The sequence below is a fragment of the Danio rerio genome, chromosome 13 (assembly GCF_049306965.1).
Source record: "Danio rerio strain Tuebingen ecotype United States chromosome 13, GRCz12tu, whole genome shotgun sequence".
Lineage (NCBI taxonomy): Eukaryota > Metazoa > Chordata > Actinopteri > Cypriniformes > Danionidae > Danio > Danio rerio.
The window spans coordinates 4255096-4271703 of record NC_133188.1 but is presented as its reverse complement, the minus strand read 5'-3'; the positions used below and the strand labels follow the sequence as shown (position 1 = coordinate 4271703).

The window sequence follows — 16608 nt, the reverse complement described above, 5'->3', positions numbered from 1 at the left end:
GAGTCATTTAACGTAACTCAAGCGTGACTCAAACCTGATAGAGGACTCGAAAAATTAACTAATCTCCGTCTGCACAAATGTGCGCGAGCGTGATTGAATCACTCTCTTAGAGGGACTCATCGTTTTCGAGTCACATAAAAGATTCGTTCAAAATAAACAAATCCTTTAAGACCGACCCATCACTACTGGACAGTGATAATAGTTTAAGCAGATTAGGTTTTAGGGCAGTGTTGGGGTATAAGATTTAACACTTACAATTTAGACTAGTGGTCTCAAACTCCTGGAGGGCCGCAGCTCTGCATAATTTAGCTTCAACCACCTCCAACTTACACCTGTTTAATAGTCTGTAATAGTCTTGAACGCCTTAATTAGTTGGATGAGGTGTTTTTGATTGGGGTTGGAGCAAAACTGTGCAGAGCAGCGGCCCTCCAGGAATCCAGTCTGAGATCCATGATTTAGACCAGTGGACACCAAACTTGTTCCTGGAGGGCCGGTGTCCTGGAGATTTTAGCTCCAACCCTAATCAAAAACACCTGAACAAGCTAATCAAGGTCTTACTAGGTGTACTTGAAACATCCAGGCAGGTGTGTTGAGGCAAGTTGGAGCTAAACCCTGCAGGGACACCGGCCCTATAGGACTGAGATTGGTGACCCCTGATTTAGACAGTCTTAAGCCAACTCAGCAGTAGTTTTTTGGAGTGTACATCCTATTTTTAAAGTTGCTTATTATTAGTTAACTTATGTTCCGCAATTATAGCTTATGATGCCACTGTAATGTCTTTGACGTTTGCATGAACTAGAAGTCAACACACTTATTTCAGTATGTTGATGTACTTCTGACTGAAACGGAATATTGAGTAGGGGGCAGGGCTTTCTTTAGCGCATCATATATTTGTAGTTAACTAATAGTAAGGGCGTGGATAAAGGTCCCATGTAATTTTAAATAAATTACTTTTCAGTCTGTTTTAAGGTTATCTATAAGCTAGTGTGCTCCAAAACGATGACACAGTTCACGTTTAGAAGTCAACACACATATTTCAGTATGTTGATATACTTCTGACTAAAACGAAATACTGAGTAGTGGGCAGGGCTTTCTTTTTGCGCATCATATACTCGTAGCAAACGAACAGTAAGAGGGGCGTGGTTAAAGGTCCCATGAAATTAATTTAAATTACTTTCAGTCTGTTTTAAGGGTATCTATAAGCTAGTTTACGCCTAAACGGTGGTAAAGTTTGCTTTTAGAAAATATAAAACTGATTTAAAACATTGATGTAAGCGTTTTTTTTTCACCTCATACTTCAGTTTCTAATGAAATCTTGACCAATTAAATGCTCTTTAATATCTGACATGCCCCCCCCTCTTCTCATCTCACCACTCTCACTGGCAGAGCTGTGAGGAAAACCAAACGCTATTGGCTATTTTTGTTAAAGGGAAGGAGCTACTCTTTCCCGCCCTAATTTTTTCGGTTGATATTACGTCAAACATCGAATAAAAATGCACATTTCAAAGCACTTCATGGGAGCTTTAAGAATCCGTCCCAACAGAGAACCACCGCCACTCCAAAGTGGAAGTGAATGCTCAGACTTTGATTGAAGATTACCAAAACAGTTGATTAACTTGCATAAATTGTATGTTCATTTTAAGAATAACTATGTGCGTTAGCAAAAATGAACATGGTAGAACTCTGAAAGCCAACTCAGCAGTAGTGTAGATCCATTTCAATGTTTTATTTGAACTTAAATGTTTCTAATTCTCAACTCATTTGCCAAAAATTAGGTAAGGCTTGTTAGGGAAGATGAGTATTTATGTGGAATAACATCACCATGTTAGGTCCTGATATGATGTTAACTAATGGACCATCCTTGTTTAAAAAATAAAAAAGAAATGTCTCTTGGCCAAGCCTGTTAATGTACACTTTATATTGTAACACGTTCACAGGTAAAGGTGCCCCCGTTGATATAAAGAATGTGTGGATATGTGGCCACTCTCTTGTGTTTTGGGCTGAGAAGAGGGCTACGTCCGCTGAGTTTGGGATGCAGCTGGGCATGCGCTCAGACTTCGCGCGGGTCTGGTGGAAGGGCATGCAGGGCATGACGTGGAAACAGCTCGTCCCACTGCTACACCAGCTCAAAGACAACTGGCCCAAACCCGATGTGCTTATAATCCACTTGGGTGGAAATGACATTAGCACAACCGCTCCAGAAGACTTCATCCAGACTGTGAAGAATGATATGACCTCGCTGAAGAGCATATTTCCCGGGTGCCTGCTGGTGTGGTCCAGCATCCTCTCTCGACGGTCCTGGAGGGGTACGGTAGATGGCAAAGAAATGGACATCATCCGATTGGCTATTAATGACAGCATACAAACAGTTATGTTGGAACTCGGTGGCTCCACTGTGAGCCATAACAACATAACAAGCGGTTTGGGAATCTATAGGCCAGATGGGGTTCACCTGTCTGGGAAAGGTATTGATGTCTTCAATCAGAACTTGCAGGCTTTTCTGGAGAAATGGGAGCAAGAAACTAGTAAAACGGAGGAGCCATCAGATTGAGTGTTTTTTGTAGTCTTTATTTGTTTTGATCAGCTGATGCAGCTGAGGATTTCATGGCAGCAGAGTGGTGTTTCATTATTGTATGCATTGTTTTTTTTTTCTAACTTCAAATTGATTGTTGTACAACCTATGTAGAATTAAAACCGAATCGTTTTTTTTTTTCTATATGTGCATATTACAAATGTATTTTGCGAGTATCTGTTCAATTTTACTTGTTTTGTTTTATACATTTCAATTAATGATAAATAAATTGATTATAATGAAAATTCATTGCCTTTCAATAGAAAATCCACTTTCTGTCACACATTTCGATTTAAAATATATAAAAAGGTTCAGTACATCTGATTGCACAAAAACTAAAACTCGAAAAGCCTGAAAAGTGTTCATTTTCTACTTGTGTTTTAAAATTGTGATCTTAAAGGGTCCTTTTAAAGGTGCTGTATGTAAGTTTTTGACTATTCTAAAGCATAAAAAAATATATGTTTGCAGATATTTAAGAAACATTCTAAGTGAACATTTTTGTTTATCTGGAAAACAATGCTGAAGTCAGATATTCTGCTTTGAAAATGTGTTACGTGCCGGAACGTCTGTCTTTGTTTTGATATTTCAGCACCTCGCGTTGCCTTGTTGGAAAACAGCTTATTTTATTCATTCAGCCATGAAGGCTCACAAAGTATGCGTCTGTGACTCTGAAATGAGACACAGATTCAGAGTTCCACCTGAGATGGTTATTAATTAGCAAATATTATGAGTGTAAACATTAGGTGAGCAGGTTACATTGTAACCCCTTGTCCTACAACACTCTTAAGTGACCAGATTTGCAGGGATAAGCAATTAGGCTGTTTGCACCAGACAAAACTTGACAGAAATTTAAATACAGCCATTCAGAAACACAGAATAGTGCACTCACTGCACTCCAACCTAATGGTTTGGTTAAATTTAATTTGAATTAATACAGATTAAACCTCTTTTCCATTATTAAATGTAGATGCTGATTCACTGACGCTGAATTAAACTTGCGTTTTTCACTCTATTGATGATTTTCCATCACTTGGAATAAGGTAATCCTCACACATTATGACGTTAGGGATAGTTCACCCAAAAACCACCCAGGCTTATTCTGATTATGTACCCCTATATACATTTCTGGAGAGCACCAAATATGTCCCTAGAGTTACTTTTTGTCTTTTTTTTTATAGTTTTTTTTTTTTGTAAATCCACCAGAGGCCACTGTGTACGCTTTAGATCTCAAATCACTTGCGAGTCCCATTCGCATATGCTGTTCTTGCGTAAATCCACCAGACGCTGCTGTTGACTGACTGACCAACTGATCCCTCACCCAGCTACTTCTTTAAACCCAACCAATAGTGTTCTCAAAATCACTGATTGACCAGCACCCACCCCCTTCCCTAAACCCAACCAACAGTGTTTTCAAAAGCAATCCAGAAAAAGAAAGGCGCTCACCTGGTTTTTACCACGTTTTCAGATTTTACCACATCCTCACCCTGTTTTTTGCTTGTTTTATTTTTTGGCTTTTCTTTTTTTGCCTGCCTTCTGGAACTGTTCTTCGCCAAACTCGAACCCCGCCATCACGGTCAACTTTGCTTTGCATCTCAAATCCTCCGATGTATGCGACGAGCCACTGGACGATCTGGTAACAGCGGAAAGGCCATCCAGATGGAGGTAAGCGGTTAGCTGGAAGCGCAAAGATGGCATCATACCGCCCTGTATCGTTCGTTTTAAAGGCGTTTTGCAGCCATATGTACCTCTGGCTACATAATTTGCGATCCCTAGAAATGTATATAGGGCTACATTTTCAGAATGAGCCTATATTTTTTCACTAGTTACTCAATCTTGCTCAATCTTTACATGCTGCTTTTTTCGCAATTGCGGTTAATATAAAAGCCTGAATTACACTGTATGTAAAAATATCTGTTAATTAGTTTCTGTATTTTGTGATTTTTGGTTTATTTACGATTGTGAATTGCATTATGGGATGTTGATCTCTGCTATGTCAACATCTGATGTTGAAAATTCAACTCTACAGTCTAACAAAGTGACTTTTATTGACATTTTAGTAGTTTTAAATAATATAATGTTAGAATAAGCAACAATATAGAGAGAAATAAGTCAGTAAGATAACAGAAAATGTGCTGGAGTTTACTTAATGGCTTTTGTAGTGTAATATACAACATCAACCCAAACATTATATCACTTTAAACTTTTAAAAATGTCCTTGCGTCACTTTTTCTGAGATTTTCAAGGTTAAAAGTTGTTGAAAGAAAGATCTAGATCCCATAATGCAATTCAAAAGCATAAATAAACAGTAAAATTGAAACATGAATCACAAAATATGGAAAACTGCTCATTCACAGATATCTTTTATAGTGTTTGGTTTTTTTAATGTCTGTGCATATCTCTGTTCCTTCTGTGAAAGTATAATCCGCTTGGTGTCTAGCAGTTGCACTTGTGTAGGTCTGGAGCTTGCAATGAACACCGTCTTGAAGTCAGATTCACTAGCATTGAAATTCTTCAGGTAAGTGTTTGTTCTTGTTTGGTGAGGTGTATTTGGACTGGTAGATGTTTAATAAGCAAGCCCACCCTGTCTATGTAAATCCGTGTACATTTGTTTTAATGATAATTTCTATCATTTTAGGATATGCAAATGTTTCAATAATTCCTCTATAGTGCCGTCTATGAAGTCTTTTGTAGATATATGAGAGACTTTTAAAAGTTGTATATATTTTAAATTTGTTAAGTCCTTTTGCATATATATATATATATATATATATATATATATATATATATATATATATATATATATATATATATATATAGTTGAAGTCAGAATTATTAGATGTTTGACAGAGCAAGGAAATTTTACAGTATGTCTGATAATATTTTTTTCTTTTAGAAAAAGTCTTATTTTATTTTGGCTAGAATAAAAGCAGTTTTGAATTTTTAAAAACTGTTTTTGGGACAAAAGTATTAACCCTTTTAAGCTAATTTTTTTTCGATAATCTACAGAACAAACCATTGTTATAAAATAACTTGCCTAATTAACCTAACCTGCCTAGTTCACCTTATTAACCTAGTTAAGCCTTTAAATGTCACTTTAAGCTGTATAGAAGTGTCTTGAAAAATATCAAGTAAAATATTATTTACTGTCATCATGACAAAGATGAAATAAATCAGGTATTAGAAATAGGTTTTTAAAACTATTATGCTTAGAAATGTGCTGAAACAATTTTCCCTCCATTAAACAGAAATTGGGGAAAAAAAATAAACGGGCGCTAATAATTCAGTGGAGCTAATAATTCTGACTTCAACTGTGTGTGTGTGTGTGTGTGTATATATACACACACACACACATATATATATATATATATACACACACACACATATATATATATATATATATATATATATATATACACACACATACATACACACACACAAACATTTGTAGCACTGAAGTGTATTGTTTTGAATTATTAAATTTCAATGTCTTTGCCTTTCTGATTAATAAAATAAATATAAAGTGCCTGCATGATTATGGTAAATATGGGGTGCAGTTTTTTTCCAAAGGGGACTTATTATGCAAAATTTCTTTTAAAAGGGGTTTTAAATAAAGTTGTGTGACAACAGTCTGAATTTAACCAGCTTTAAATTATGAATTAATTTTTTCTACTCACATGACTGTGGATTTAAGTGATACTTGTTTTCATGAGTTACAGATAAGAGAATGTCTTCATTTCAAGGTCTTTATTGTCTCTGGACAATGTTGTGAAGCAGTAATTTTCCATTGTTGTTGCTTGTGGTATAATAAGACTTATTGGATTTATCCTGGTCAGACGAAATCTGAGCATTGAATCACGCTCCAATGAGATTATTCAATAAACTCTGCTCTATGTTTATCATCATTACTTCGTCTCCTGCTTCTGCTCCTCTCTGGTTTTCTCAGTCGACTCCTGTAATGATAGGAGAGAAGTTAATTCAGTTGAATACTGGTTAACAGGTTTAGGTATTGGAAAATTTGCTGACTTGTATGATTCATATTGTTACAGCACTGTGACGGATGGTTTAGGCTAGGGGTAGGGGTAGACGTTACAAAATGCTATTTATTAGGTAATTTATTAAATAACATTCAATACTGGGTACAGTTTTTACATTACTGTGATGGTTGGGGTGGGGGTAGATGCAAGAGTCATTGATTTAAATTTTTTTTAGTTCCTTTATCAATCCGTGGTCACCACAGCGGAATGAACCGCCAACTTATCCAGCATATGCTTTACACAGCGGATGCCCTTCCAGCTATAACCCATCACTGTACAACACCCATACGCACCTATTCACACACATACACAATTTTAGCTCACCCAATTCACCTATAGAGCATGTCTTTGGACTTGTGGGGGAAACTGAAGCACCCGGAGGAAACCCACTCGAACACAGGGAGAACATGCAAACTCCACACAGAAATGCCAACTGACCCAGCCGGGGCTTGAACCAGTGACCTTCTTGCTGTGAGGCGAGAGCGCTACCCACTGCGCCACCGCATTGCCAGAAATGGTTATCTGCATCTTAAATACTAATATTACTGATTAAATAATAGATGATATAAATAAACATTACTTCAGTGTTTCTTAACCACGTTCCTGGAGGACCGGCACTGCATTTTTAGATGTCTCCTTTGTCTGTCACACACATTACAGGTCTTTCAGCATCTGCTAATGAGCTGATAATCTGGATCGGGTAGAAATGTGCAGATCTGGTGGTCCTCCAGGAACGTAGTTGAGAAACAGTGCATTAGACCACTCCTATAATGCATTATACCATTGTGAATGCGATTAATCTAAGCTTATAGACATGGTAAGAGTTCACAAAACACTTTTCTTGTCAACTAGGTGTAGGCCTGTAGCCTAAAAGTCAAATTAGATGCATAGTTTGTTTGACCAACTATCCCAAAACACACTGAAAAATTAAATGTTTTATGTTAAATGTTAATTAAATAAGATATATGCCATTTAATTTGATTAACTGAAGGACGTGGTATTACACAAAATAATATAACCAATAAAATACAACCGAAACAGTTGACCCCTTTTCGCCGTTGCTACTTCAAATACATAGATATATCTATGCTTCAAATATTACTGTGAGTTAAAAGTCCTGCTTCCAGATACAACTTTGGCTGAGTTAAAAGTCCTGCTTCCTGATACAACTGTGGCTGAGTTAAAAGTCCTGCCTCATAAAAGTCCCCATCTCCACCTCATAGTTCTTTTAATAATTTCAAACTAATCAATTTACCTCAAAATACCCTGCTCTATAGCACATACTTCTGCAATCATACACTACGGAATTAATAAAAGCAAGCTGGATTTCAGGTGAATTGTGCCCCTTTGTGAACTGACTTAAAATAATTTACATAATTTTTAAAAATATATATTTTCTTAGTTCGATTTTAAAAATAATAATTTCTATCTTATTTGATAGTTTGATTTTATTTTATAAACAAAATTTTGTTGCGTGTGATTGAAGGATTCCAGACGGAACGTCACATCCTGTGAATGCGGGCCAATGGCGGCACAGGAAGCGATCACAGAAAGACTTGTCCGTGTGTGATGAATAAATACGCCGTCATTCATATCGCATCTCAGCAATATATATTGTTTTGAATGTGCATTTACCTGTTGCAGGGATAATCGCAGTCGCGTTCCCAGGGTAATAAGGACTCGACGCTGACGCAGAAACAGCAGTGAAGCGTCGACATGTTTCGCGGTACTAGGCCGCACAGAGGCGGTTATCGCCATCCCCCGCCGTCTCGTGGTTTCGGGCCCCGTCCTGGACCGGGCCATCCCCCGGACCGAGACCCTTACCGTCGGCCGTCCCCGCGGAGGAGATACTCTCCGCCGGATCCAGCAGATGAATACAGAGGCGGACGACCGCAGAGAGGCTATGGGGTATGGAGTAAACAAAACACTGCGTTACAGCCTCACACAGAATGCACCGTGTGTTTATACTCGCAACACTTGCTGTATTACTGGTGGTACCACGTTTGTCGCATTTATCTTTAAGTTAGTATGATGTAATTTTAAGCTTATTTAATGTAAATACCGCCGTACGTGAATATGGCATTAAAGTAATATTCATAACTTTGACAATTACTAACTTAACGTGTACTGATGAAAAGTGCATTGTTTTATGCTAAATTGTTTAGACATAATGCTATATTATTCTTCAGAGTGCAGTATGATGTATGTGCAGTATAATTGATGCTATATACATGATATTGAATTACCATCTGATGTCATTAGTGTGCTTTGGAAAATCTGGAGTGTTTACACTTCATTGCAGTAGTTAGAGCTTAAAATTGATATAATAATTATATCCACTAAAATGACTTTTATAAATGTATTTATTAGTATTATTGTTATTAGGGATGCACAATATATCGTTTGAGCATTGATATCACAATTTGATCATTCGCAATAGTCGCATCGCAGTATTATAATTTATTATTTGTATGTGCTTTTATGCCTGTATAATAATTTTTAAAGCATTCAGGTGTAAGGAATTGTATCAGTTGTGAAATTGACTACAATTAATTTTATTGAATATTTTTATCATTCAGTTACTTGAATACTGTTTTCACACCTGCCTTTTTTACTTTAATTGAATCGCACTTGAGTTCGCTTCCACTCTTGATGCGGTTCGTTTGGGCAGGTGTGAATGTATCAATCGCACTCAAGTGCGCACCAAAAGCAGACCAAAAAAAGCGTAGCGGGACCTCCTTGAAGACGTGGTCCCGGTACGCTTTCAAACAAACCCTGGAGTACTTCATTTGTGCTGTGAACATGAACAGAACTAGTACAGACCCAACCACAAAAAGTACTGAACTTTTTTTGAACTAATGTTTCTGGAAGATGACCATGTCGCAATTAGGCATGGGGAGATAACTATTTTTAAGGTATACCGTGGTTTGGAAAAGTCCGGGTTTTAAAACTGCCAAAATATTCTGCTATATACCATTTCCTGTTAGTGATCAAACCATTTCATAACTGTAACAAGAGGCAATTCTATTATAACTTAATGTTAAAACAGTCGTGATAACATTATTATTTAAAATGTGGACCTTTTTGGACTCTTGGAAGCTGTAGAAATTAGCTATAGAAATATAGCTAAAGCTATCCAAACATGGCATTTTTAATGATAAAGAAATCTGTGTTTTTGAAACAAATGAAGACAGCGGAAGTTAATGATTCATTTACATTATTCAGCCTGACATGTTTACTAATCCAAAATATTTTAAATGTTTCCCAAAATCAAACATGTTGTGTTCGAAAGGGAAAAAAGGTTTTGTATTTTACCCGGACATTTAAAAAGAACATGTTTAGAGCAGTAATCAATACCGTGAAACTGTGATATTTTTATCCAAGGTTATCATACCGTCAGAATCTTATTACAGTCCATGCCTAGTCACAATGCATTAAAATATTGTTTTCCAGCCGCAGCCGTGCTTCATTCTCAAAATGTATAGTTTATATGAAGTGATACAAACTACATAGTATACTATGAGCAGGGATACACTTAGTCAGCGAAGTCGTCCCTACATAGTCATGTTTGCCGGTTCGTTTACTTGCCGGAGTTCCATTGGCATTTTTCTGTACGTTTATTCTGACCAATCGAAATGCAGTTTAGGAAGTACGTTTAAAAACATCTGGCCAATGAGTGATGTGGATTGACTGCATTTTTGTTCTTTTCAATTGGTTCGGACCAAAGCAATCAGTGTGGTGTGAAAATGACCCAACATATGGCAGGAAAAAGGCTACAATGTGCCATATATTGCCCTTGGTCCAGACCAAATGAACTGAACCACAGATGTGAACGCACCCTTAGACTCAGGAAACGATAAAACACTTTACTTCAATAGTTTCTTTTTATTGATTGCATTTATAGGTTGTCACGCATGTAAATACTCACATCACCTCAAATACAGAAATGCACTGAATATAACACAGACCACAACAAAATGTGTTGAGGGACCCCGAAAATTTGATAGATTATTAGATTTTATGAAGATGCAAATAGTAAATATTAATTCATCAATCTCTGACGAAACATGCGCATGAACATACAACACATGCAAATACAGAAATGCACTGCAAATAGCACAGACTACAACGAAAACATGTTGAGGAACCCCAAAAAGTTTATCGATAGCTAATGTTTTTATGGAGATGCACTCCCATTGTAGAATCATCCCAGTGGATCTAACATTATAAATTCTTTCCAAATAGAGATATTAAGTCAGTTGGTGAAATTGCATTCATATATATATATATATATATATATATATATATATATATATATATATATATATATATATATATATATATATATATGTATGTATATATATATATATGTATGTATATATATATATGTATGTATATATATATATGTATGTATATATATATATGTATGTATATATATATATATATATATATATATATATATATATATATATATATATATATGTATGTATATATATATGTATATATATATATATATATATATATATATATATATATATATATATATATATATATATATATATATGTATGTATATATATATATATATATATATATATATATATATATATATATATATATGTATGTATATATATATATATGTATGTATGTATGTATGTATGTATGTATGTGTATATATATTTATATATATATATATATATATATATATATATATATATATATATATATATATATATATATATATATATATATATATATATATATATATATATATGAAAATCATAAAATATTGCAATGTTAGATTTTTTCAATATTGTGCAGTCCTATTTATTACTATCATTTGTTTTTTTTCCATACAGAGGTACAGCCCATCTCCTCCTCGTGGTGGTGGTCTCCCTGTTGATCACAGTCTGGTCATAACTGTGGGCAATGAGCTGAACAGTCCCTCAAGCTTTAAAGGAACAGATGCTCCCTATGTCCGGTAAGCTGTTCACCTTGTGTGATTAAACAATACATTGACTGCTGAAGGGACATTTTGCCTAAAAATAAAAAGTCTGCCATAGTCACCCCTTTTTTCCCTGTTTAACACAGAATAAGATATTTGGAAGAATGTTGGAAACTTGTGACCATTGGCTTTTTTAGTATGAAAAACAAATACTATGGAGGTTAATGGTTACAGGTTTCCAGCATTCTTCCAAATGTATTTATTTGTGTTCAACAGAACAAAAAAAAAAAAGGTTTGGTGAGTTGTTTCGAACTGCAGAAACAAACTGAAAGTGAACTTCGTTTTGTTTTTGTTCAGAATGGCGTAATTTCATTTTGAAGTATACCAAGGCCTTTGAGTTATGAGGTTTTTACTTTAAATAATACCACAGTGCTTGAAGCTATTTTGTGTTATGGAAATATTTGTCCGAAAAATCCCATTGAGTACGTTTACATTCATTCATTCATTTTCTTGTCTGCTTAGTCCCTTTATTAATCTGGGGTCGCCACAGCGGAATGAACCGCCAACTTACCCAGCAAGTTTTTATGCAGCGCATGCCCTTCCAGCCACAACCCATCTCTGGGAAACATCCATACACACATTCACACAGACACACACTCATACAATACGGACAATTTAGCCTACCCAATTCACCTGTACCGCATGTCTTTGGACTATGGGGGAAAGTGTAGCACCCGGAGGAAATCCACGCAAATTCACACAGATTCACATGCAAACTCCACACAGAAACGCCAACTGAGCCGAGGTTCGACCCAGCGACCTTCTTGCTGTGAGGCGACAGCTCTACCTACTGTGCCACTGCCTCACCCAGAATGTGGCCCAGGATCTACGCCCAGTGCACGTGTTAGCAGTTGCGAGGAAGCACAATGCATAATTCGTCCCTGAGTGGGCTTGAACCACCAACCTTTAGTTAACAGCCGAGCGCGCTAACTGATAGCACCACAGAGACTTACGTTTACAATGTCGCCAATATTCAGATTTTAATACAAGGCAGACAATACTCTGATTAAGAGTCCACCTTGTTAAGAATGATTTTTGATGAGCTTAATCTGACTTAAGTCAAAATTGAAGCAAACAGAAATAGAATTAAGCAGGTTCTTGCCCTGTCTTTTCCAACCATTAGCCCTGACGGTAGTCTGGAGGATTTTAAACATAGGCGAACACAGCAGCATGGAGGTAGGCGATGTGTCTGAATGGTAACAAACTCAACTGATAAATGACAAATGGCTGTTTCTTAATTCCAAGAACGCGGAGAGCAGGCTTGCATTTTTGTGAAGAGTGGTCTTGGCTAGGTTTACCTTGGAAAAGCCAACTCTGGAGACAGAGAATGTGTCCTGTGAGAAATGAGATGCAGTGTTCTTCCTGATGGTCCGGTAACCCTCATGCATTTTTAACCAAATAATATTTAAACATTACAGCATTCATACAACGATTTATTGTTTTTCCCCCTATTTCCCCAAAATATATACTCTGCATAAAGACTTTACAAAAATACGTTGCATGATAAAAATAAAACAGATTTTAATACGAATTTCAGCAAAAAACTAAACGCAGCATCACGCTCTCTTATTCACACATACATACACGTGCTCGCTCACTCGGGAGCGATATTGTTAGACCACCAGCTCCTGTTCAAATTATACCAGTTACCAACTGCTCCCACGCTTTATTTGGAAATCTATTCATGCGCTGCAAGAAATCTGGTCGGCTCTGCGGGATTGCAGACGTCTACTTCCCACCACCAGTTTCAATGACTTCTGGGACTTCTAGAGCGAGTTCGGTGCTCAAGTCTGCATCCATGCGTCCTCGATATCAAGATCACATTCGGGAACTTTCACACGTCCTCTGTTCTTGCGAACTTAAGTATTGTAACTGAACATTAGCAGCTGATGATGATGTTACACGAGGACGCAAGATTGCTGTAGAACGCATATTGAGAAACAGCTATCGTCTACCATTCCTCAATTCTCGTACAGCTCCCCTGACCAGCTTTTGCTGGATCAGCCTCCAGCATTGCTGGATCAGATCTGACAGCATCGTGGGAAAAAACATATAACAAACTCTGTGGATCATGGAAACAAACACATACGACCATTCATGAATGGCTACTTGCTGCGTGCCATGCACGGACATGGTCTCACAGCTTGGCAGGTCTGTCTTGCCTTCGGAAAGCACATGCTCTCATGAATAATTAAGAAGCAGGGTATTCTCATAGGGTAAGAGAACTCGGCTATGAATAATAATGAGAAACACATCATCACTGGCCCGGCGGATTCGTGGTATGTTACCGATTTTGATCTGGCCTCCAAAATTATTTTAAACCCAGAACATAAAATTAGCTGACAAAAGCTCAGAATGATCCAGAATTCCCTATATTTAAAGCTAACATGGGCCAATGTTTTCTTAATTGATGCTCAACACACACAAATCTGTTAAAATCTCAGGAAAAGTACTCGAAACCTTTAAGGCAGTGGTTCTCAAACTGTGGTACATGTACCACTAGTGGTACGCAGGCTTCCTTCTAGTGGTACGTGGAGGATTCGCTGAATAAATAAAAAATAAAAGGAATAAAAACACTTTTAACCCTTTAATGCGTACGATGAGCCTGATGTAATCAGTAAAAGCCTGATTTTAATGGTGTAAACCTTTTATTTTATTTTCATTTTTCTAATGTTTGTTATGTATTCTATCATGTGAAGCTAATCTCCCCATATTTGTAATGGTTGTTGGGGGCGTATCCCCTATTTTTACATCCCAATGTTGACAGGTATAGTTTAATCACTTGCTTTTCTGGCACACACAGCCTACTCTAACGCACATTAAGCAGATCTTATTTCTAATTTAAATATGTAAATTTAATTCATATGTTTAAAACACAAGATAATGTTTATATTTCAGAGATATACAAAGTCGTGTGTACATGCAACATATATTTTAAAATTTATCAAAGAGTTTATAAATGAATATGATGACATATAGCCTATATTTATGAGGTCCAAAGTACATTTCCAAGTTTTGATGAATAGGTTACTTTATGATAATACTTTACATTGAAGTACAGCAGTTTTCTTTTTTACTTTTAAGAACAGTGTCGTTTTTAATCAACTTTCAAAATCAGATTTTAATTTTTTAATTTTTTATTTTTTTATTAGAATATGCAAAAATCATACAAATACAAAAAAAACATCAACAGATAACAAATACAAAGCAACAAAACAAAAACAAAACAAAAACATCAACAATATAGTCAGGTACTGGTATGTGCGTGAGTGTGTGCGTGTGAGTGTGTGTATGCATGTAAAGGTAACTTGGTGGACAGGTCAGAGTACATACATTAGGAACAATAACAGTCAATAAATGAAGCAAGTGTCACAGATATAGATAAAACATATAGAAAGAAACCAGTCAGAGGTAGGGAGTAACAACAATGCTTATTAATGTATGATAGTAAATATGAGAGTAAAAAGAGAGAAAGGACAACAGTAATAACTGACAACAATAATAATAAATCACAAGTGCTACACCAACTACTACTACAGAAAGTTACTTTTATTACAACTACTACTGCTTCTACTACAGCCACAACCACGACTATTACTACTAAAGTGTCTACTAATACTGATACTACTACAACGACTACCACTACCGATACTACTATAGCGTTTGCTACAGCTAATACAACAATGTCTACTGCGACTACTACTACTACTACCACTACTACTACTACTACTACTACAATCACTTCTACTACATCTACATCAACAACATCTACTACTGATATTACTACAACAACAACGACTACTACTACTACTGTAACAACCACACCATTACTACTTCTGCTACTACTATACCAATGACATCTACTACTACATGAACTACAACTTCAATTTTTAAACTTTTAATTTTTAACTACAACTCACATTTTAATTTAAACGTTGACGTTTTATTTTTTTACCTGTGAACACAGTACAATGTTAATGTTCAAGCTATTTATAATGTTTAAAGTGGCTGACAATTATAAATATTCATAACAATAAGAATTAATCTGCCAGGTTTTTGAACTGTGCAGAGCAGGAGGTGCAGCTATACATACCTGGCTTAATTAGGCCTACTACGCTACTGTATTTTAATACTGGTCATTATGGTGGTACGTGGAGAGAGAAAGATTTCTGAGGTGGTACTTGATGAAAAAAGTTTGAGAACCACTGCTTTAAGGCAAATAATCAGATCACTGATATCCAAGTAAATGTCCTTGTTTGCTCTCTTTCTTGGTTGTTTTTTGATGTAATGATTTCTGTTGACAGGGATTATGCTGCTGGAGACTCCCAGTATAAAAAGTCCTATTACTCTCCACGGAGGTCGAGCTATGATGAACATGGTGATAAGGGTTCAAAGAGGCGCAGTGTTAGTCGTGGCCGGAGCAGAGGACGGAGTCGCAGTCCCGGCTATGGACGCAGCAAAAGCCGACCACGCAGCCGGAGCAGGAGTCGAAGCTATAGTCGTGGAAGAAGTCGTGGTAGAAGTCCTGAACGTGCGAAAAGCCGAGGCCGAAGCAAGAGCAGACCTCGCGGCAGGAGCTACAGCAGAAGCAGAAGTCGGAGCAGAAGTCGCAGTCGGGATAAAAGTAGGGCCAGGAGCAGGGCGAGGAGCAAGAGTCGGCCACGCAGCCGCAGCAGAGAAAGGAGCCGTAGCCGGGGGAGAAGCAGAGGGAGAAGCCGTGCTCGGAGCCGGAGCAGTAGCAGTAGCAGCAGTGGGTCCAGCAGGAGTCGCCACAGCAGTGTCAGCCGGAGAAGCAAATCGGGTAAATTTCAGAGTGAGCAGGAGGACTTCAGTGAGCTGGAGAAAGCTCGACGACGTAAGGAGATTCAGGATACGCTTATAAAGCCGGCAAAGTCCATTTTGAAGAAAAGAGTGGATTCCTCCGAGACTGACTCTCCAATGCTAATGCAGGTAACCTCCTCTCAATATGTCTTGAAGATAAAGCTGTTGGGTGTAGAAG

At 36.9% G+C, this 16608-nt stretch overlaps 2 protein-coding genes across 20 annotated transcripts in view; both read left to right on the top strand.

Moving 5' to 3' along the window:
• si:dkeyp-121d4.3 overlaps window positions 1–2817 on the top strand; it is a 29601-nt gene extending 26784 nt beyond the window's left edge. For both annotated transcript variants that reach the window (XM_005156511.6, XM_009307078.5), the window contains exon 19: window positions 1938–2817. In XM_005156511.6, coding sequence (XP_005156568.2) covers window positions 1938–2551 — 614 coding nt within the window. In that variant the 3' untranslated portion in view covers window positions 2552–2817. The remainder of the gene's footprint in view (window positions 1–1937) is intronic.
• Window positions 2818–8119: 5302 nt separating this feature from the next.
• znf318 (zinc finger protein 318) overlaps window positions 8120–16608 on the top strand; it is a 28121-nt gene continuing 19632 nt past the window's right edge. For 15 of the 18 annotated variants that reach the window (XR_012389074.1, XR_012389073.1, XR_663160.5 and 12 more), the window contains exons 1-3: window positions 8120–8514; window positions 11464–11585; window positions 15914–16559. Coding sequence is in view for 8 of the 18 variants with exons in the window: in XM_073920506.1 (XP_073776607.1) it covers window positions 8323–8514; window positions 11464–11585; window positions 15914–16559 (960 nt within the window). In the remaining 10 variants the exon portion in view is untranslated. The remainder of the gene's footprint in view (window positions 8515–11463; window positions 11586–15913; window positions 16560–16608) is intronic. The other 3 variants (XM_073920505.1, XM_068212997.2, XM_068212998.2) reach the window with 2 other exon arrangements.